This window comes from Talpa occidentalis, unplaced genomic scaffold (genome assembly GCF_014898055.3).
Source record: "Talpa occidentalis isolate TD23 unplaced genomic scaffold, MPIMG_talOcc4v2.1 talOcc4.13, whole genome shotgun sequence".
In the NCBI taxonomy this organism is placed as follows: Eukaryota; Metazoa; Chordata; class Mammalia; order Eulipotyphla; family Talpidae; genus Talpa; species Talpa occidentalis.
Window position 1 is genome coordinate 93,772,791 of NW_023601322.1, and position 21,261 is coordinate 93,794,051.

At 39.9% G+C, this 21,261-nt stretch overlaps 1 protein-coding gene across 1 annotated transcript in view; it reads right to left on the minus strand.

Annotated features, from left to right (window-relative positions):
• The window catches only part of ANK2 (ankyrin 2), a 205,543-nt gene that overhangs the window by 45,807 nt on the left and 138,475 nt on the right, over nucleotides 1–21,261 (minus strand). The window contains 8 exon segments of the mRNA XM_037509540.2: nucleotides 579–675; nucleotides 3,299–3,503; nucleotides 3,750–3,961; nucleotides 6,551–6,705; nucleotides 7,674–7,772; nucleotides 9,311–9,535; nucleotides 16,141–16,176; nucleotides 20,717–20,820. Of these exon segments, the coding sequence (XP_037365437.1) occupies nucleotides 579–675; nucleotides 3,299–3,503; nucleotides 3,750–3,961; nucleotides 6,551–6,705; nucleotides 7,674–7,772; nucleotides 9,311–9,535; nucleotides 16,141–16,176; nucleotides 20,717–20,820 (1,133 nt within the window).

The following is a 21,261-nucleotide window of genomic DNA, read 5'->3' on the forward strand; positions in this document are numbered from 1 at the left end:
TCCCTGGTGGCCTAGGGGTTAAGTCTTAGTGCTACCACCATGATGGCCTGAGTTCGATCCGCGGCCAGGGAGCTGACCCACATATGGCACAGCAGACCTCTGTTGTCTCGCCCGCTGCCTCCCTCAGCAGTATATTTCAGTAGATCTGCCTATTCTTTTCCCCACTCTGTCTCGGTGAATCCTCTCACTGCCCCCCTCCCCAGTCCTCTGGCCTGCACCCCAATTCTTCTATGCAAAAATAAATAAATCTTTTTTTTTTTAAATAGTTCAGGCTATTTTGTTGACAGCAGGAAATGCATCATTCCTAAGATCTTTGGGGCTGGAAAAATCAGTGGTGTCTGCTAAAAGCAGAGTCCTACAGTCAAAGCCCATAATCATTTATTTTCCTTAGATTTTAATCTGTCTGGTTGTACTTTGTTATGGCCTTACCGACATACAATCGCTTGCAAATGCCCATTATATTTTAAACCTTACTAAAAAAAAAAAATCACTTTTCAAGAATAGAAGGACCAAAACCAAGGACGTATTTTTGATGAAAGGCAAACAAGTTTGAGCTTTTGTGTGCTATGACACCGTACCTGGCAGACACATTGGTGGTAAAGGAAACACATTCATTGACAAATGTTAATGGCGTAGTTCCTGTAATATCTTCCCACTGAGCAGGGGTGGTTCCACCTGAAATAATATGACAGTGGAAAAAATTAGGCAAAACTCCAGGTTCTGGACTGTAAAATAAAGTCTTTATAGTTCTGGCCGTAATCCCACCCACTCCCTCAGAAATGACACACTAGAAATGAAATGACTAAAAGATGACATGCTGGAGGGCCTCCCTGGTGGCGTAGGCGGTTGAGCGTTGCACTGTGAAGCTGTCCACAGCCTCTGCAGTGCCGGTTCATTCCCGGCCGGCTGGCCAGAGAGATACCCACATGGCGTGGCAGACCTCTCCTATCTCACCTGCTGCTCCCTGCAGCAGTGTATTTCACTCAGTCTGCCTGTTCTGTTCCCCGCTCTGTCTCTGGTGAGTCCTCTCACCCTCCTGTGCATCTGGTCTGTACCCCGGATCTTGCATAAAATAAATAAATAAATCTTTAAAAAAAATGACATGCTGGAAACAGCAGACATCACCTCCCCATGAATGGGCCACCCAAGGGCTACTTAAATAACTTTTTTGAATTACAAGGTGTCCTAGTCTCTGCCTGGCTCTCTGAAGCTCTTATTGTAATTGTTAGGCTCTGAAAATAATTTTGAAATGTATGTATACAGTTGACTATTTTAAAAGATTCTTTGTCCAGCTACATACTGAATAACTTGCAAAAATGAGTGGGGGGGAATCAAATATGGTTTTGCTGTTTAACTTTATATTTCATCATTTATTTTCAAGAAACAAAATTTCATCTCTGCTCACCATTGAACACTGGGGAAAATATACTTGGAAAACATTAATATTCCAGGTCAATGAATGAATGAATGATTGAACGCTATGGGATGACCTCGACATGGGAAAAACACCATGGAGGAGCCTGATGCTGACTTTCAGTTATTTGAGAAAATAAGTGGGCAGAGATAAAGATCAGATAATCTCAAAGCATTGCAGGAGGGGTATTTGTTTGAGATGAAGAAAAATCTTGAGTGGGAGTTTCTTAAAGAAGAGATGAGTTGGGCCTCCCCTGGTGGTGCAGGCAGTTGAGCGCCACGCTGTGAAGCTGTCCGCAGCCTCTGCAGCGCCAGTTCAATCCCAGCTGGCTGGCGAGGGTCTCACATGGTGGGGCAGATCTCTCCTGTCTCGCCCACTGCTCCCCTCAGCAGTGTATTTCGTCAGTCTGTTCCCCACTCTGTCTCTGGTGAATCTTGTCACCCTCCCGCACATCTGGCCTATGCCCCAGTTCTTGTATAAATAAATAAATTAATTTTTTAAAAAAAGAAGAGATGAGTTTCCAAAGAAAGGGAATTCAGTCTAGTGGGGCCTTTGTAATATAAATTCTTAGCAGAATTATGTAACACAGTGAATTTTTAAAAATTCATAGATAAACTTAAGAAGTTGTTGTCCACAGCCCATCTGATGACAAAAGGATGGAATAACTACATTAGACAGTGCCTAGGTTCACAAAGTGTTTTGACTGATCATCGCCAAGGGCAGGATGGCCATAGACATCTTTCCATCTTACTTGTTTCTCTTCCCTGCCATATGGAGCACTAGATGAATCATATGTGGAACAAAAAAGTATGTCAGAGAAACCCAGAAATGCTAGTGATAACCAGAAAAAAGCGATCATTACCGAAACCTGAGACTCCCCCACATTCATTTAGATCAAGTATCTTTACTTTGTCATATTAAATTTACAAGGTAAGGCCTCAATAATTTACTATCATAAGTTTAGAAAAAAAATGTTAATAATAAGGGAAGATCAGAAAGAGAACAAAATACGAGTGAACATTTCTTCCAATATGAAGGTAAAATGAAAAAAAAAAATATATATATATATATATTCTAATGATACCCAAACAACCAGGGATGATTATTTCTACTGACAAGAGTAGAAATATTTACCGAGTGCCAATATTATTTAACAATAGTTATTGTTAAATGAAAGAAATAATCAGTCAAATCAATAGCTGTAACACGGGTTGTTTGCATGGATTTTTTACCTCTCCCCATTTGTGATGACATTATTGGGCAGAGAAAACCAATGCCCTAGCAATATCTTTCTGGAGTTAGGTAATTATTTGAAAGCTGTTACAATTTCCAATGGAAAAGACCAAAATTTCAGTTAATGCTGAAATACCTTTACTTTGTTTTTCCAAAGTCAGCTCAATAGACACAACCAATTCATAGACAGCAAATATGGGCTAGAGCAAAAAATTGAGCAATTATTCTCGATGCACTTTATTTCCCATCAGCTATAAGATGTCTTCAGTGAAAGCTTAAAAAAAATCTCAGCTTTGGGGTTTATGGGATTGGGTTGAATCCCAACTCTGCCAAATACCTGTGGTACCATCCTGTGCAATTCATAGAACTTCTTTAAATACTGATCTCCCTTTTCAGTAAAATGGTGTTCAAATTTACTCACAGTGCTACTATAAAGATGAATATGAAAATGTGTAGGAAATATCTATCGTCTGGGAGATGGGTTTAATTTAGCCCATGCTGCTCCCTTCCTGTCCCGGGTCACTTCCTAGTAGCCGTTTGCCTGAATGAATGCATGGAACCCTGCAGGTGTCTTATAGGAAAGGTAACATTCCATCCTTACAGTGCTTAGTTTCTTTCTGAACACCCCACTAACATGGTCGCGTGACTCACCAGTGATGCTGCATAGTAATCGTAAGGTGGGCGCCTCTCCCCCAAAACCATTCAACATGACGTCACTGGAAGCTTTGGGGACAGGGATGGTCATGGTGATTGGCTTGTGGAATTTCCTTCTTCTGGGTTCCAAAGTAACTATAGGGCTGAAGGTAGCTTTGTTGCCTAGAATCTTCTTCACCAGCTCACTGTGCATAGGCTGAGCCTTTTCAAAGAAGAGAAAACATTAAAATAAACAGTATAGTGTGGGATTTCACACCCAATGTCCTACGTCAGCACTTTGCTTATATTTTCATAAATCAATGTGGTGCCTTAAGTTGTACTAGCAGTTTTTGATGGCAGCTTTTGCTCACCCAAGAATCATCTGATTCTTGAATCATTTATTTCCCCTTTCATACCTGTCAATCACTGGAATAAAATTGGACTGGGATAACCCCAATGGTGGGCATACCTGCAGGCCCACTCGGATCCGCTTGGTGAGTGCCCCCTCCGGGAAGACAGCCTGCACCTGGGGCACCACCGTGCTGCTCAGCACCCCGCCCTCGGGACCGATCAGGTTGCTGTCCTGTTTGATGCGAGACACCACCGCAAAGTACTGGGGGAAGTCCCGGGTGATGATGCGGCAAATTCGCTTCTTCTCCAGGTCCTCGGGGCTATCCAGGACTGAGACAAGAAACAAGCCATCTTCACACAGGAAGGAGCTCCTTCTGAGAGCATTCTAGCAAACTCACAGGCAAGGTAACAGTGAACACACATAACAGCAAGACACACTTCTTTAAAAAAAGCAGGAACATTGGACCCCTCCTGGTGGCACAGGCGGTTGAGCGCCACGCTGTGAAGCTGTCCACAGCCTCTGCAGTGCAGGTTCGATCCCGGCCGGCCAGCAAGGGTCCCACATGGTGTGGCAGACCTCTCCTGTCTCGCCCCCTGCGCCCCCCAGCAGTGTATTTTGTCAGTCTGCCTGTTCTGTTCCCCGCTCTGTCTCGGGTGAGTCCTCTCACCCTCCCACACATCTGGCCTGTACCCCGGTTCTTGTATAAATAAATAAATAAATCTTTAAAAAAAAAATCAGAAAGACTTAAATAGCGAGACTATTCTGACAACCTCAGAAAAAAAAAAAATTGTAATCTTTCTACACCTGCCAGCATTCAGTTTGCAAATGGTCTTTCTTGGTGGAAGACAGATCCTCTCTGGGCATGGAGAAAGCATGGAGCTCCAGGTGGAGTATGGCAGGGCCCCTCTGAATGGGAGTGTGTGAGGGGACAGCTCTGGACATCACCTGTTCTATCCTTGGTTCCTGGGATGGAGAGGAAATCGCTTACAGCCTCCTTTTCTTTGCAAATATCAGTTACCGCAAAAAGCAGTTACTGAGGTTTTAAATAGTAACCTGGCCCTGTCCATGCTGAAATAAAATCTGTCTTGGGAGGGGAAGGTCTGTGTGTGCGTGGCCAGCCAGTGGGATGGCTATGAGTCAGTCACATGCAGAGGAAAGACAATCAGTAATTAGGAAAGCAGGGCTTCCACACTGCCCTGAGACCAGGCTCTCACCAAACATATCATCTAGCAGCAGGAGGCAGGGTTTGAACAGGTGCCTTGTAAACTACAGCACATAGAAAGGTAGGGCCCGATAGCCAGACTGGGTTAAAATGTAGAAAGTGTAGATTAACGGGCTCACCAAATGTCTTTAGGGGATTATGGAAAGTTGTTCATTTTGAGGAATCATTTCCAATTCACCATGAAAACGGGAGCAATAACTATACATCCTTGACTATGAGTAGGAGATAGCAGAAGCCTGAGCCCAAGGGCCTGCTCATATGTGATGGAAGATGGCTCCCCTGGCCAGCGTGAGCACACGTTTATGAAGAAGGCGTCTGCAAACACAACATGGACTCACACCAATCTGATCTGAAAACCAGCTTTTTATATATGTGGAAGGTTGTAGGAGCAGGTCCCCATCTAAGATCTCCGAGGTCACTGTGCCAATGTACATGGCAGCATCAAGGACACGTAAGCAGCTCAGTGGGACTGTCTTGAACCTGAACATGTATATGGCCCACCAGGTAGATGCGGCTAAATACTGCGCCAAAGCCAATTCTGATCTTTCTATCCTGCTTAGAAAATACTGATATCTAGCAGATCCTACATCTAGATAGATTCATTTCCTCTCCCCTACTTCTTGAACAGGGTAAGCCTTGCCAGATTCTCTGAAGACTGAGAAACTAGATTAGCAGGGATACAATACCGTGAATGTTCACCAACTCTGTACAGAATTTGGCAAGCTCCTGGCATTGAGACAAAGGACTTGGCCTAGTGGGGTAGTTACCTCATGTGGTAACGCGGGAATTAAGACTCAGCTCTTGTCTCTGTAATGTAAGGAGGATCTAAAATGAGCCACTTCCCTCTAGTCAGACAGTTTAACCTGTGCCCAAATGGCCCAAGCCAGATTTGGAATTGACAGAGGTTAAAACACTAATGAAGAATTAAGTTCCTTAACTTTATGTGTGTGTTTATACATGAAACTCAACCCTGGATAACTCTGTTTCCATTCTGTGTAGAAGCGAGAGCAAATATAATTTTTCTACCTAATTAATAATTGAATGTTTAAAAATTATATTAGCCTACAACGCAGGAGATAGGGGATATGTAAATTTTCCGACAGAAAAAGCTTAACACTTGAAAACTTAAAACTTAATTTTCAAGTTAAATCACTTTCTAATTGGTGTCTTCAATACCTAATTTTGAAGTTTAGCTCTTTTCAAAATCATGGGATACTAGATAATGCACCCATGATTTTGAAAAGAGCTAAACTTCAAAATTAGGTATTGAAGACACCAATTAGAAAGTGATTTAACTTGAAAATTAAGTTTTAAGTTTTCATTCAGTTTTTTTTCATTCAGTTTTCATTCGGTTCATTTTGTTATGCTATGATACTGTCCATTCTATCTCCTGTTTTAGGTTTGAAAAGTTTACAGTAAAAATGGAAATGTGTCTCCTTATTTAAATGAGATTGAGATTTGCTATTTAAAGGATCTTATTTTCCTAAATGGAACAGAAGTCAGAAGAGGCAAATACACAATGCACTGCAACTCCTCACGGCTGAAACAGCAGAATCCTTGCTGCGGTAATAACCCAGGAACACACACACACACACACACACACACCACACACACACACACCCCTACTTCCTAACACAAAGGCATCACTTCCACGCTTCAAGTTTAGAGCTCTTTAAGCCGCCCGAACAGGAGGTACCTTCGTCCATGCCGTTGAGGATTTCGTTCAGCTCCTCCTCGGTGTATTCACAGTAGTGCTCTTTCCAGCTGTCCCCATTCTCACTGCGCAGGACCACCAGCTCCCTCTCCTTTCCTCGAAGGGCGGCAAAGTGTGGGATCTCCACAATCACAGGCCTGACATGGTAACGCAGGGCATTTAGTGTGCGTGGGAGCTCACCACCAGCAAGACAAGCACCGTGACTCTGTCTGTTGCAAAGTGACCTGGAATGCGTCTCTTCCTGGGGATGGGGACATAGTGGGGTGTTCTCTAGAGCCCGGGGGCTAGCAGGTGGTCGCTGGGTAGCCCTCCACCTCACCAGGGGGACCAGTCCTCGGGACATGCTGCTACTATAAGCCAAATGACCTTGCCCTGTGAGTGCATGTGGCATTCTGGAACTTCTCCTTTGATCAGTGTTAAGTCTGACACATTTAACCAAAAGAAATGGGCATGCATGTCTATGATCTGTGCTGATTCTACAAGGTGCAAGATGATGATGTGAGTTAGAAGGGAAATGGTTCATAGGTGGCGGAATTTGATGTGTTGTCAATGAGGAGATGTCAGAAAAGTCAACTACTTGTCAACGAGAGTCATGCACTCGTGTTCTGGCTTGGATTTTCTTCATTCAAGGAAACAATAGGCATGTGAGCACAGTGTGCCCCTCCGATGGAGCCCCTTGGCTGGCAGCCCCACTGTGCCCAATGCCTATTAAACTCAGGATCTGGAACATGCACTGCCCTACTATTTTTGGGTCGCATTCCTTCTCAAAATGAACAGAGGCTTTTGATTTTTGAGTCCAGGTTGCTTTGATACAGACTCCAAATCTATCGTAACAACATCATCACTAGCACGGAGTACAACTAGGCAGATCTCATGCGTCAACGAAAATGAAGGTCACAGCACTTGAAGGGGAAAGATATAAAACATCACTCGAAAATAAAAGTCACATAACCACAGGGGTCAGAAATGGTCCACTAGAGATAGGTCATACAGAGTTTAAATCATACAGAGGGACATGTCACGGGGACAATGACAAAAAGAGAAATCATATTGCAGAAGGAGAATGGGGGCCAGCAGCCATCAATTTGTTTTAAGTCACTCCTACCCAAGGAATTTGGTTCCAGGAGGCCCCAGCTGAAGGATGCGGCTGACCAAACTTTCTCCCTCATTAAGTGGGGGAGGAGCCGTTGGCAGGTGAAGTTTACTGAGTACATCCAAAGCAGCAGTGAAAGAAAGAACATAAGTAAGCTTCAGGAATGGTTTCCACAGAACCCCAGCGTCACCAGCTGCTCAACAGTGTCACGTCTGCTTTCACACTGCGTTGGGTTCTGCCCCTCCATTGGTCACAAAGAGCAAGGACGCCAGACCCAGAGTGTACAATGGAGGCGCGTGGAAGGAAGGCCCGGAGGCGACAGATCTGTTCCCTACTGAGGTTCACCGCCAGGGCATGAGCCGAAAAAGGAAAAAAAAAAATGTCCCACTGGAGACACAAAGCCGTGGGGAATATTATGAAAACGCTGACTCTGGAGGGGCCGGGTGTTTTCATGCATATTCCCCGGCAGATCGGAATACTAGTGGAACGCCTGAGGCTACCTGAGCTTGGGGGAGGCAAGCTACGGCTGTGAACGGCGTCAGGTGGGTACGGGGCATGGAAGGCATTGGAGGGGCGTCACTCAACCAGAATAGCATTTTCTGATGCAACCCAGAACTTCATGGGCTCCTTTTGAATTTCTTGTTTGATAGGAGGACACGGGAGGGCATTTCTATCATCGAGAAATACAGACAAGGCCCCCTTTTCAGGGGTGAACATAATTTGGAGCAAACGACCAGCAGATTGCTCCAAATTACAGGGCTTTAGAATGTTTCTTGAGTTCTAAAGCGAGGCATTCTCTCCCAGAGAGAACACGGGCAAGCCAAACAGTTCACGAGTGAAAGGCGTTTCTCCAAGTTTTTGAGTGCAAAGACTTGCTACGACAAGACTTAAATACAATTGATTTGTTTCAAAATATTTTGAAACTTGTCCCCCCTCCAAAACTTCATCCTTTTGTCAGTTTTCAGCGGTAGCTATTCGTTTCTCGATATATTTACCACTTAATGTAATAGCAGCCGTACAAACAAACAGAAGAAAGAAGAAAGGCTCATTTCTGCTCAAAATTGCTACAATGAGCACCAGGGAGGTGAGTCTTGATTTTGTTATTTCAATGAAAACTCTGACTAGACCGACACCAGACTGCTTGTGCCATTTGAAGACTCAAAGTAGCAATTTTGACAACAGAAAAAAACACATAGACTAAATTTTTGGATCGTCTAGAAAGGCAATACTGCTTTCCAAAGTGGAGATAATGACTCTGTTTCACAACCACATGAGAATTTAAAATGGTGTCGGGAACCAAGTAGTAGTATTTCTTTATGTATGACTTGACCACTTCAGTAATCAGATGAGAAATAAAAAATACCTACCATCGGCTTAAACATGATTATTCGCACTGAAAGTCTAGCAGCTCTTATCACAGCCAAAGGAAACAATAATAACGACCCCGACTGTTTCTCATTAATGCCTTCGAGTAAGAGGCATGTGAGTCGAGTCAGGCATTGAGGTTTGACCTCCGATTTCTAGAAAAATCTCAGGGGCAAATCTTCTTCCCAAATCTGTGTTGACGTACCTTTTTCCATTCCGTCCTAGTAATGCAGAGGACACACGCGCATCAGTGACTAACTGGGAGGTTTATCAGAAACCCTTACCCAAGGAACTGAGCCCCAGAAGGTCCGACTTCGATCAGGCGACTGGCCAGGCCCTCTCCTTCCACCATCGGAGGCATAGTCGCCAGCCTATGGCGTTTGACCAGCCGGCAGGTGACTCGAGTCGGGGCTGTACATTTCCGAGGGGGGATAATGATACGGAGCCCGTTGTGCCTGCATCCTCGCATCGCGCCCCCTCGGGCATCCACCATAAAACTAACCAGGAAACTACAAATCAAAATAGAAGATTAGCCATGTTTAGCAATATCAGAGACAGACAAGCTTCACCCAGTTAATTTCTCCCCATCATGCTTTATTCTCCAGGTATCTTTCATTTGTACATGTGGTGGCAAAAAATTAGTCTCCCAAAGTTATTTTACTTTATACCAATGTTGTTATACCATTTGTGTTATTGCTTTAATTGTTGTGTTATTTTGAATCCAACTATAGAACAATTCTAATATTTTTTTTTTCAATTCTGCTAATTTTTACTGACAAGGGTGACACTGAGTAAAAACTGAAGCTGTGTTCAACTGACTTAGAAAGTGAAATAAAACTATCTAAAGAAAATTGATGAATCTGCTTGTGTTATAGATGCAATGACTTCTGCTTCCTTCTATGCGTGTCCTAAAAAAATCCACATATTAAAATAGTATGAGGATAGAGCAGAGAGGAAAAAGGAAAATTTTTCAAAATTACAACTTGTGCTGCTCATTTTAATATAATTCTATGATTAAAAAAGAAAAGAAAAGAAGAAGAAAAAGATCCATAGGCTTTCTCCCAAGGAAAAACCATGGGTAGGCATCCTGCTGCAAAATCATCTTAGCCAGGATATAGACTTTCAACTGACTGTATTCTAAAGGAAAACAAAATAATGAAATTCTTTGGATAGAACCAATTTACTGGTGGGAAATGCAATTTTTCACTTTTGTAAAAATCTCTCTGCTCTACCACTGCAATAGAAACAAAGGTGGGTGGACAGGAAACAAGATTACAGAGAAGTCCCCTACACTCTGTGTTTTGAATCCTGGGTTCGTGTTCATAAAGAGTGCCTGTCCACTGTGATTCCCTCCACATTAAAGTAAACTGAATGCAGAAAGTCATAATTCCTGATTTTTTTTTTTTTTTTTTTTTAGTTAGAAATGAAGCTTTAGTGTAGGTGAGCATACACACTCAAGAATGAGTGCAGGCGGATTCGGATTCGGAGGAGAGTCTCCATAGCTAACAATTTAGAAATGTAAAAGCATCTCTATTGTTCTTGCTTTTTTCTTGCCAAGCTAGTTATTCATGAAAAAAGGGGAACTTTACAATCCCAGAAAACTTCCTTTCGGTGTGCCAAGACAAAAGATGTGTCTTCACTTGGAAGCTGTTCCCTGTGGGATGGTCTCCACAGATTCTGATGCAGCTTAATTTGAATTTGTTTGTTCCCTTAATCATTCTATTAGCTGTAACATTCATTAAAATCTCTGAGGCTGTCACCTTGTCAAGGAGCAAAAATTACAACAAGCAATCCGACTGTCATTCACACATACTCAAGGACACAAACAGCGTGTGCACCCTTACACAAATCATATCACCCTCTTCCCGATTTTCATTACATTTGCAAGATCTGTGCACAAAAACAGAAACAGGTAGGTGGATGATGGGTCTACTTGTACCTTAACCAGCACAGAACTAGACCAGATTCACCACACCTAGATATTGCCTCCACAACAACATTGAAACATTAGAAAGGAATTCCATCGAGGTAAGTTATGGGAGAGAAACACAACACATTTATGTTATTTTTAGACAAGTGAAAAAGAAAGTAGCTTAGCATCTTCGTCATAGCAGGACACAGAACGTCATTAAGCTTGCAGTTACACAGAAATCTTGTTGCTGGTAATAAAAATGGATGCAGAGGAGCCCAGGAGGCCTGTCTGAAGCAAGTCATGCAGGAGAAGATCACCAAGAGAGGCTCATGGTCCTCTCCACATGCAGGAGCCAGCGTTGACCTACTACTCACACCCAGCTCTCTAAGTGCTCAGTCTAGGGCCCCAACTGGGGAGCATAACCAACAGTTAGTACAGCAGTGTGGATGTTTCTGCTCTTTATCAAAAACACAATAAAAAACAATGGTTGCTTTTCTTCTTACTAGTCTTTAAGTATGAATTCTTTAAACCTTTCTCTTCAAAATGGGCTACATGAAAGAATGAAAGAATGAAGGAACTGGTGCCACTTCTACATAAATATAAAGGCTTATATTCCTTTCCATTTATTATTACATGTGATGTGTTATTTATATTGATTTTTATAAAAACCAGGAAAAAAATCTATTTAAATGTCAACTAGTATTGCTTCCAAACTCATTGTAACATTTCTGACTTACTGGTGATTACTACGTTCTCTGATTTTAACTTTTTATCTTTTGATTGTGATCACCTTTGGTGACAGGACAGGACAGGGACTCAAACTTGTACAGAATTACCATAATCTATCTTCCTGGTATTTTCAGTCCTCAATACCGCTGGTCCCCGATGAAGGCATTTCAGAAGTTTCCATAATCTTGTTACATGCTATTTTATTTCCACTACATTTGGTCCAGTGAGGGGTGATGTATAACATCTCCCTCTGGGAAACCAGGTACCTCCTCCTGGAGCATTTGCTAAAGAGTGAACTGAAGTAGCTACATTCCAAGCTATGATCATGTTTAAGTAACTACATGTTTGATGGCTTTCTCTGATATTGTGTCAGTGACTATTCTTTTGGTATTCTTGTTGCTCTCATTTACTTCATAATTCCCATGTCCATGTTCCTTTTCCTGCAGAGTTTATTACTCTCCTACTAAGAGTCAGAGGCCCTGCTGGGATGTGGGATGCCAGGATACTGGAGATATAACACCCCAGGAAAAACCCAGTGGCTGTTGCTAAGAAGCTCAGAGTCTAAACTCAGATGTCCATGATGGTTTTGCTGTCATGGGGCTGCTTAATTCCCTGGCCACTGAGACATGAATTACACCCACATACAGGAGCCTGTAGGTACCATTAACAATTGGCCTTGAGCCACGTGCTTCTTCCTGAGACCCCCAGGGTCCAACATAATGTGCACAGAGGACATGGTAGGCAGCTGATAAATAATTGCTGAGTAAGTGAATGAATGGAAGCGTGAGAAAGGCAAGTGTAAGAAGCTGCATATATTTGTGTCTAATAATGAGGGGAAAAGGCCACAATAGGAAGCAATTTAAGTCTTTGGTCTCTGGACAACTGGTGGCCCAAATCGATACACTCGGATGTTTCAGCTCATAAAATAGCAAAGTAATTGGGAAGGATTCGGCTTAATGTTAAATATTCTTCTACAGTCACTTTCCTGCTCCAAAATAAGACACCCAATACGATTATTTCCCTAGGAAATGGGTGTAAGCAAAAACGAAGAGTTTAAATTTATCAAAATAAGCAATTTTGGAGTGAGTGAAAATTATATAAGAAAAGAAGACTGGGAAGTCAGAATAAAAGAATGTAAAGACTGAAACTACAAGGGACAAATTTAATTATCAGTGTCTTTGGGCCTTTATAGATTTGCACAATAATACTTCAGTCCTGCATTAAAATACAAAGCACACTGGAAAAATTAAGGTGCCAATATGCATAATCCAGAGAAAATTAAAATTAAATTTCCAAAGAAAACAAGCCTCTAAGTCTTTATCAAGTAGTTAAAAGAAGTGGGACAGACTCACAAAAAGTAACAAGCTCTAGTGAAGGAATTTCCCTTAGCAAGAAAGGAGAGAGAACAGAAAGATGTCGAGATAGAAACTAAAGAATTGGAAGGCATGAAAGAGATAGTGTTAATAGTCAAAACAGATACAAATGCTTATAAATCTAGAAAGAAAATACTCAAAGTAAATAGGACTCAGTGTAACAGAATAAATAAAAAAGCTGAATTTATAGAATTGTGTACTATAAGAAGTCTTTTCTTCAAATGAGATGGAATGGGAGAAACAATGATGGAGGCTTATTACCTAGGGGCTGATAAAAAGTCTTTTAAATGAAAGTCAACATGCTAGTTAATCCCAATTACTTTAGAACATAAAATTGGGTAAATGTTTGTGTATTTTCATTAAAAATACAAGACTATCCAAAGTGTCATTTTTTGGACAGATAGTAGAATTACTGGATAGTTTTCTGTGATGGATATAACAATTTTGAAACAACAAATCAGTGGTGAGAGAGAATTTTTTATACCCTAAGGAGGACAGAGGACAGAGGACAGAGGGCACAGAAGGAGGTGTGAAAGTGAAAGGTTGAATGTTTTGGATTATGAGCTGAATCAGTTCACACACCAGAGCTGATTAAATAAACATGGTTTTCTCATAGTTTCAGGAGATTAAAAATTAAATCTCTGAATCATAAGCAGTATTGTAAACTAATTTTACAGTTTTGGTACCTCAATAAAAATGTTCAAAAAATTTTAAAAGGGACAAGATTATGCTTTAAACATTTGGAGATAAAAGAAACTGAGTTAGAAATATCATTAAATATGGATAGAGGGGGTGGTACAAGAATGGAAACGCCCTTTGGGGAGGCCTTCAAACTGAGCCTCATCTGTCAAGGAGGGGAGATCCCATCACCACGTAAAGGAATAGTGAGGATTACCACGTGTGGGGAAAGCATAAGGAATTTAATCAATGAAAAGGTTCATTTTTATTGTTCCCACATTTCCCTTTCCTTATACCCTTATGAGATTATATATTTTGAATGTCTTCAAACTTATAGAACAATATAACTTACAAGAAGATATTTATAGGTGAAATATAGAGAAACAACATAAAGGATCAGGAAAAAACCAAACCAATAACAAACCTTAGAAATCTGACTATGGAACTGAGGCTATAAGAGGGGGGGTCTTTAAGTAAGGAGGGGCCGAATAGACTGTGCTGGAGGGCTGTGAGGGCCTTGGTGATGGATGTGGAGACATATACCTGAAGAGGTGTGACCCTTTACCCCTGAATCATATACAGTGTTTTAAACCAATGTAACCACAATATTTTTTTAATAATAAAAAAAAGGGATGGGGGCTGAAAATTACTAAGTGTTGACAATGAACCCAGAACTTTGCTAAGGCAGTTTAATATGATGATGGGATTTTCATTAGTTTACCAATTTTACTATTCAAATAAGATAAAAATATCATTATCAAAGAGCAGGAAGACGCAGCAACTACCCTGTTCTTTCCCAGACCTATGTCTGGTCTGTATCTAGATCTGTCTCTGTCTGGCAAGGCACTTTCTGTCTTCAGGTTTCAGTTTTCTCATCCATAAAGTGAGAGATTTCAAAGAAATAAAGTCTAAGGTGCCTTTCAGTGTCAAAGCCTGTCTACTGTTTACTGTTAGCCAGGTTAGGAAATCTCTTTCAATGTTTCTCTCAGCTGCTCTGGAAGAAATCCTAATTGGAAAACTACTTCTATGCCAAGAAGTAAATATTATTCTTGCTGAATGGTTACAACGGTCAATGAGCAGTTCTGCAGACAATGTATACACACACTGCACTAAACACGGCCTTACGACTTCACAGACAAAAAATATCACATGACATGTTGGGCTTTAATTGCATATTTTACTCTCCCAGTGAAATTTAGCAATCATGCAAATTTCTTATTGAGGTTTTCTAAATTGTGAGATACAACGTTATCACAATTTAAAAAGAATAAAAGCAGAAGCAACCCATCCTTGTTATGCGGATGACTTGCCTAAAAGACGCCATTTGATTAGCTAGACAGGAGCATGCTTTGCTTCAGAGGAGATAGCAGAGACAACGGCTCTGGGCTGCTGGGGGCTACATCCTGCACCCCAGAAGTTACTAACCCTGAGGTTCACTTCTAATTCATCCAGGACCGTAGGGCGAGGGTGGACAGGAGCTCGCGGCATTCAGAGTTAGTTATTGCGTGAAAGATTATGGAAACACAGGTCAGGGTGCTTCAGTGATTGACACATACTTAGCAAAGAGGGCCTCAATGAAGTCTGACTTAGGTCCTGTGAGAAGCAGCGCACCATGAGTTCCTTCTCGCCTGTCATCCTCTCCCTAATCTCCCAGCTCCTTCAATGGAATAACTGAAGGAAAATGATTTTGAAAAGGGGGTGCTCCAATTTTTCCAAAGGAATATTTATCAGTTGCAATGTTCATGTATAGAAGCATGATATTTAGTGGGTATTCAGAAAAAGGATGGATATGAAAGTTTTCAAAAGTGGAAATTATACTGGTCTTATTTGCAGACTGATCAGTGTGGGGGTCATGACAGAGGACGTAACAATTCATGACCAGTTGTCTGAAGGACTCTTTGAAAAACAACTCTATCTAAACAACACAGAATGATGGATATTTTTAGAGCACTGAGTAGAATTACTCTACAGCACACTTTCCAAAATAGCAAAAGGTTGGTAATACCAGTGAGGAAATGCATTAGTAATGAAGTTTTGGTCTTTGTTTCACCTAGAAGGAGGCTAAAAAAACCCTCCTAAATGACGCTTAAAATGGTTGGGAATAGCATTTGCCAGCTAGTCCTATTTTCCTCACAAAAGAAGCTGAGATTTGGAGACCCACGATAGAAGGAGATTTTCACAGTAAATCAACATTAATTTTGGCACAGCCCCACCCACCTAATTTCCTACAAAATGAAAAACACCCACTTTCCCTTCATCATAAAGGGGAATTCAGCGATGGCCATGACCGGTAGGGCATCTGTCTAGCTGTTTGGCTAGGTATCTTCACACTAAAGCATCCTGAGGCAGGGAATATGCAGGGGGAATGGAGGAGGGACAGGGGTAGGCACATGTTCAGAGAAGGAATTACACAGTCGTTCACCTGCTGTTGTCACGGTCAAGACATGGAGAGGTGCGGCTGCAACAGAATAGATACTTTAGCACAGAGGACTGGATCAAGTGAAATACAAAGAAGGAAATCAGAAGTGGCGTCAAGTGAAATATCTTATTTCTATACCAATACAGCACTCATTGAAAAAAAAGATGGAAATACAAATGAGATAAAGCTCTATGCAAAGGCTGAGAGAAGAGCACAGTTTGGAGGATTGAGGGCTGGTTCCCACTTTAGGGAAGTGGAGATGTTATCAAATCGCTGGTAGGGAATTTTGTAACCTTACCTGAACATTTGTGGGGACACTAAAGCAAGTCTAAGTGTCCAAAAGCTACAAAACCTAAGTGGTGTTATAATGAAAGTTACTGTGTCTTCGATTTGATGGACCTAGTCTGAACTCAGAAGCTTTCCATTCATATTTTTAATACTTGCAAAGTATCAACACTGACCGTGTGGGCTACTACAGAAGAAATGCAAAGAGAGAAGGCACAATTTGAAGAATAGCTTCAATGACAAATAGTAGCATAAACTACAAAGTGGAGTAGGTAACATTCATTACCTACCAGTATGGAATAAAAAACTACGCAAAACAAGTCTTAGTGCTCTTTTTTAAGGACTTTCATCTCCTGCCTGGGGGATTGCTACCCTTCTCATTAGTCAGATTGTCTAATTTCACTTTGTAGCACTGCCCTTTACTTCTCTTCTCTCGGAGTCTGCTTATCATCGGGTTCATCTGTGTGCTCCATACGCAATGCTATAAAAAATGGACATATCATTAATGGACTAGAAGTCCAACGTGTTTTGCTCCTTATAACAAAACCCAATTATGTTCATCCAAAAGAATTTACCTTCATGGACCTCAAAAAAATTAAAACTAGGGTATTTAAAATAAATGAACAACCAGATTTACTGCCATTGACATTTAGATAAACATGAATGTTGCCAAATAAGATACAGTCTTGAATTATTTGCATTTCAACTATTTGAGCTACTATCCTCAAGATATTTTGTTGGGGAGGATAGGCTTTATTTTTAGAGCAGTTTTAGATTCACACCAAAATTGCCTTTACCATGTTTTTATTAAAATGAAGTTCTCTAGAAGATCACCTTCCTATGTGCTTCTAGTTATGATAATGTCTTGTAGTACATCATAACTTGATGTTTAACTGTTGGCACTTGGGTGTTACCAAAAACATATAAAGACCTTTGGAATAACAATATTTAAAATGAGTCACAAGACTAGCTAGTGAGAGGAACTGTACCTTACATCTGCTAGTCTATTACGCACTTATGAAATGGAAGAATTGTGAAATTCAAATTCTTGCCCACGCTTATGCTGATGAGGATGACTGAGATTCTAGAAATGACTAGTGGGTAGATTCATAGTGAATCCGTGATGAAAGCCCTTAAAAGACAACAACAAAATGATTACTGTCAGCCTTTTCTTTTGCCAGGTATTGGCTACATGTACGGGGCACAACCGATCATTTGAATCACCAATACCTTTTCTCCTGTAGTTATGGAAATTAGTCATTGGAAACACAGAGATCAAATACAAGCACTAATACTGCTTATTGGTATTAGCTGCGTCTTCTGTTAGTCTAAAATTCCTTTCTCAAAGCTAACAGAACATTATACACAAAATGAGTGGCATGTGCCTGTGAAAGCTAACTTGATTATCTTCTCTATCAAAAAATTTTTTTTTCTTTTAAGGAGATTTTGAAGTAACTTACCAATTCACCCAATTGGTTAAGGAAAACCTCAGTTTCTTGAAAAATATATAAAACTACTACATAGCAACCTGGTGTGTAATCATTATCCCATGATATGACATGATAAATGTTATTCATGTACATTAGTATCATGGTGACTTTTAAATGCTGAATGCTGTGACATTCAGAATCGCTGCATCACCAACAGTATCACCTATACTAGAGTCATCAAAGTTTGTGTGTTCAAATACTATACCACACTATAGTGGAGACACTTAGATGATACATCACCTTGTTATAAAAATAACAAGTTAAACATTACCATTATGAACTGCAACCACATTGGTACTATCATTTAGAGAATTTGGAATATATTTTGCTTAGCTTATTTGTAATTAATTGTGAAAGAATTGGAAGCTGTGTAGAGGATTGTCTAAATATTGATGGCTATATTCTACTGAGTACTATTCATTCTAGCAAAATACTAATTATTTGAGAAGCACTTGGTCTTTACAGTTCCCCTGTAGGATCCATAATGTAACCATTACCTCACAGATAAGTAAACTGAAACAAATGTTTTATGAAACACGTGTACTGTCAACATATTGGTGTGAGGGTGAAGATCTGAATTCTGATAAGTGTGACTCCAAAACACATGCTTAACCATTGTGTTATCTCTCTACCACCAATCGTCTTCCAACTTCAATTAAGAACATAGAGGTGAGTTTCCTAAAGGGAGGGGCTAAACTTAATCTCTTTTCCTTACTGACACAGGTTTGGTGTTTTGTAGCAATGGACAATCTCAGAAGAATGAATACCTAAGTGAATGGAAAAAACTCAAAACATTTGCGAGAACTAGAAGGATGTCAATTATCTTGGTCTCCCTAATATGCAAAGCTATATTTTATGCAAGGTTATTCCTTTCTAACAGTGAATATAAAATATATATTTGAACAACCTGCAAAAATACCCAGGCCTAGGACCTAACAACAGAGATCCCTATGTTACTGGTCTGGGTTGAGGTCTGGGATGAAATATATATTAAAGCTCCCAAATAATTCTAATGTGCAATCAGAGTAGAAAATTATTTAGAACTAGCAATCATGTTTGAAGACGACAGAAAACTGAGTTATTGGAGACCAAGATTTTAAAGATACCTATCTTAATAAGTGATTAATATTTAATCGTTGGAAGCTTTTGGTTCATCATAAGTAATCAACTATAATTTGTCACATGTATATCTAGTTATATACAATTGGCATGTCTATCGATGTATTTTAGCTGAGTATTATAATTCCTTTCAGTAATTAAAAGCCTTCTTTGAGGCATACATTTTTTAAAGTAAATGAGTTTGAAAGCTGAAGTATTACCAGAGCTCTTTGTTATTTTTGGCAAACTCAGCTACTAATAGTTAGCCATGTTTTACCTAAAATAGTTTTCTCAGTCAGATAGGGACTTTAAATACTTTATTATGCTTTCTGGATTCTGACCTGTCTTCTATCAACACTTTAAAGTGAGGTCTCTTTTCCTTTTTACTCATCACTGTTTAGAAGTTTAGTAGCAGGATGTGGTGGTACACTTTTTGAATAATTCAGAGTGGTCAGGTTTAATGATCTCATTATACACTTAAAATATGTAAATAAATTTGCATGAGGGTTCAACTGGATCTTATTTCCCTGAATAATTCTTGTACCTGGTGTATGGGTTTTACTTATCTAACAAGGAAAAGAATACTATGATATTTACAATATCTATTTAACATTTCATTCTACAAGCTTTCAGAAATTAAACTGAGATCCAATTTTTTTTAACTATCCTGAAAGAAGAATATTTTAGAAAAATAAAAATATGAGAGAATCTATTAAAATAATTCTGGGAATCATGTATAAGGAATTTGGGATAATAATTCAAATCAAAGTATTCCATTTAGTTAGATAAAATATGGATGGGCTTTTAAAAAGTGATTAAATTGAAAATATTTATATATACTATATATAGCTTATATATAATTATGAAATTACTTTATGATTTGAAACTACTAAAATGTCAGAGCAAAACCACTTGTACAACATTACAAGTTAAAACTCTTAAGGAACTGTATATTCTATATCATTGAGATCACACCTTCAAAGCTATTTTAAATTTTTAAAAATATTTTTAAAACTATTACACCTAAAACTATAGAGTCACACTCTTTAAAATTATTAAGTCACACTCCTGATTTTTCATCAATCAATATAAACAGGCAGTATTCTTTAACTAGTGCCATATATATATATATATATATATATATATATATATATATATATATATATATATATTCTAAGGGTGACTTTTAGAAGGTAACTGAGACCCTGACCTAGTGAGTTCAAATTTCCCTTCTCAGAATGCCCCTACTTCAAACAGCCTTCTCTACCTATTTGCATGATTCCAACTTCTGTAAACAATATTTTAAGCACGTTAATACGTGAGGAAAGACATTTACTAAACCCACCACTTAAGTTTTGTAAATAGAACATTCTAGAAAGCAAATGCCCCCCTTTTTAAGATGGCTTGAAGACAAAGGGGAACAATAGATGACACCTGTGTATTCTGGTTAGTAGCAAGATGTTTGACGCAATTCCACTAGTTTTCTTAAAACAATGGCCTATGTTCTGTGCTGAATTCGAGCCTTTGGGTTGGCTTGCTTGTGTGGATAGAGGCCATGTTGGATAAAGCCATGTTATTTACAAGTTTAAACAAAGGTCATTTCCTCTGTTAGCTAGTCATCAGCTACAGCTACTGGACAAAGCTGTTATTTTCACTCTCATCTCCTTTTACCTCTTGATCTGGATGCATAATATTGATTTACTCACCCTGAGTGAATTGGGCTGGAAGAAAGAGCCACGTTGTCTAAATTCTCAGTGCCCCAGCTCAGGCGATAAGAATTCCTTTCTGCCTCCTTGGCTAGAGTTGACACCTAAATACAAAGAACACTAGATTAAAAAAAAAAAAATACTCCCTTTCAACTAAAATAAAATGTAATGAAATGAAAAAAATAACACAATTAAAAGAAATAAAATAAAGTGGGGCAGTCAGCACACTGGCTTTATGTTACTGGGAAACTGAGTCTCGGGCTAACGTTTGAAGTTTCCTAAGTGAATCCTAATAAATTATTTGAATCATTAAAAAAAAATAAAGTCTAATGTGATGATATCCAAAAAGTGCTATCACAAAAAGGTAGTTTACCTAGAAAAAGTTTGCATTTAAAATTAGTGGACGGGGCTTCCCTGGTGGCACAAGGGGTTAAGCACTGCACTATGAAGCAATGTGAAGCCTCTGCAGCACAAGTTCGGCCCCCAGCCGGCCAGGGAGCTACCCACATGGCACAGCAGACCTCTCCTGCCTTGCCCGCTGCTCC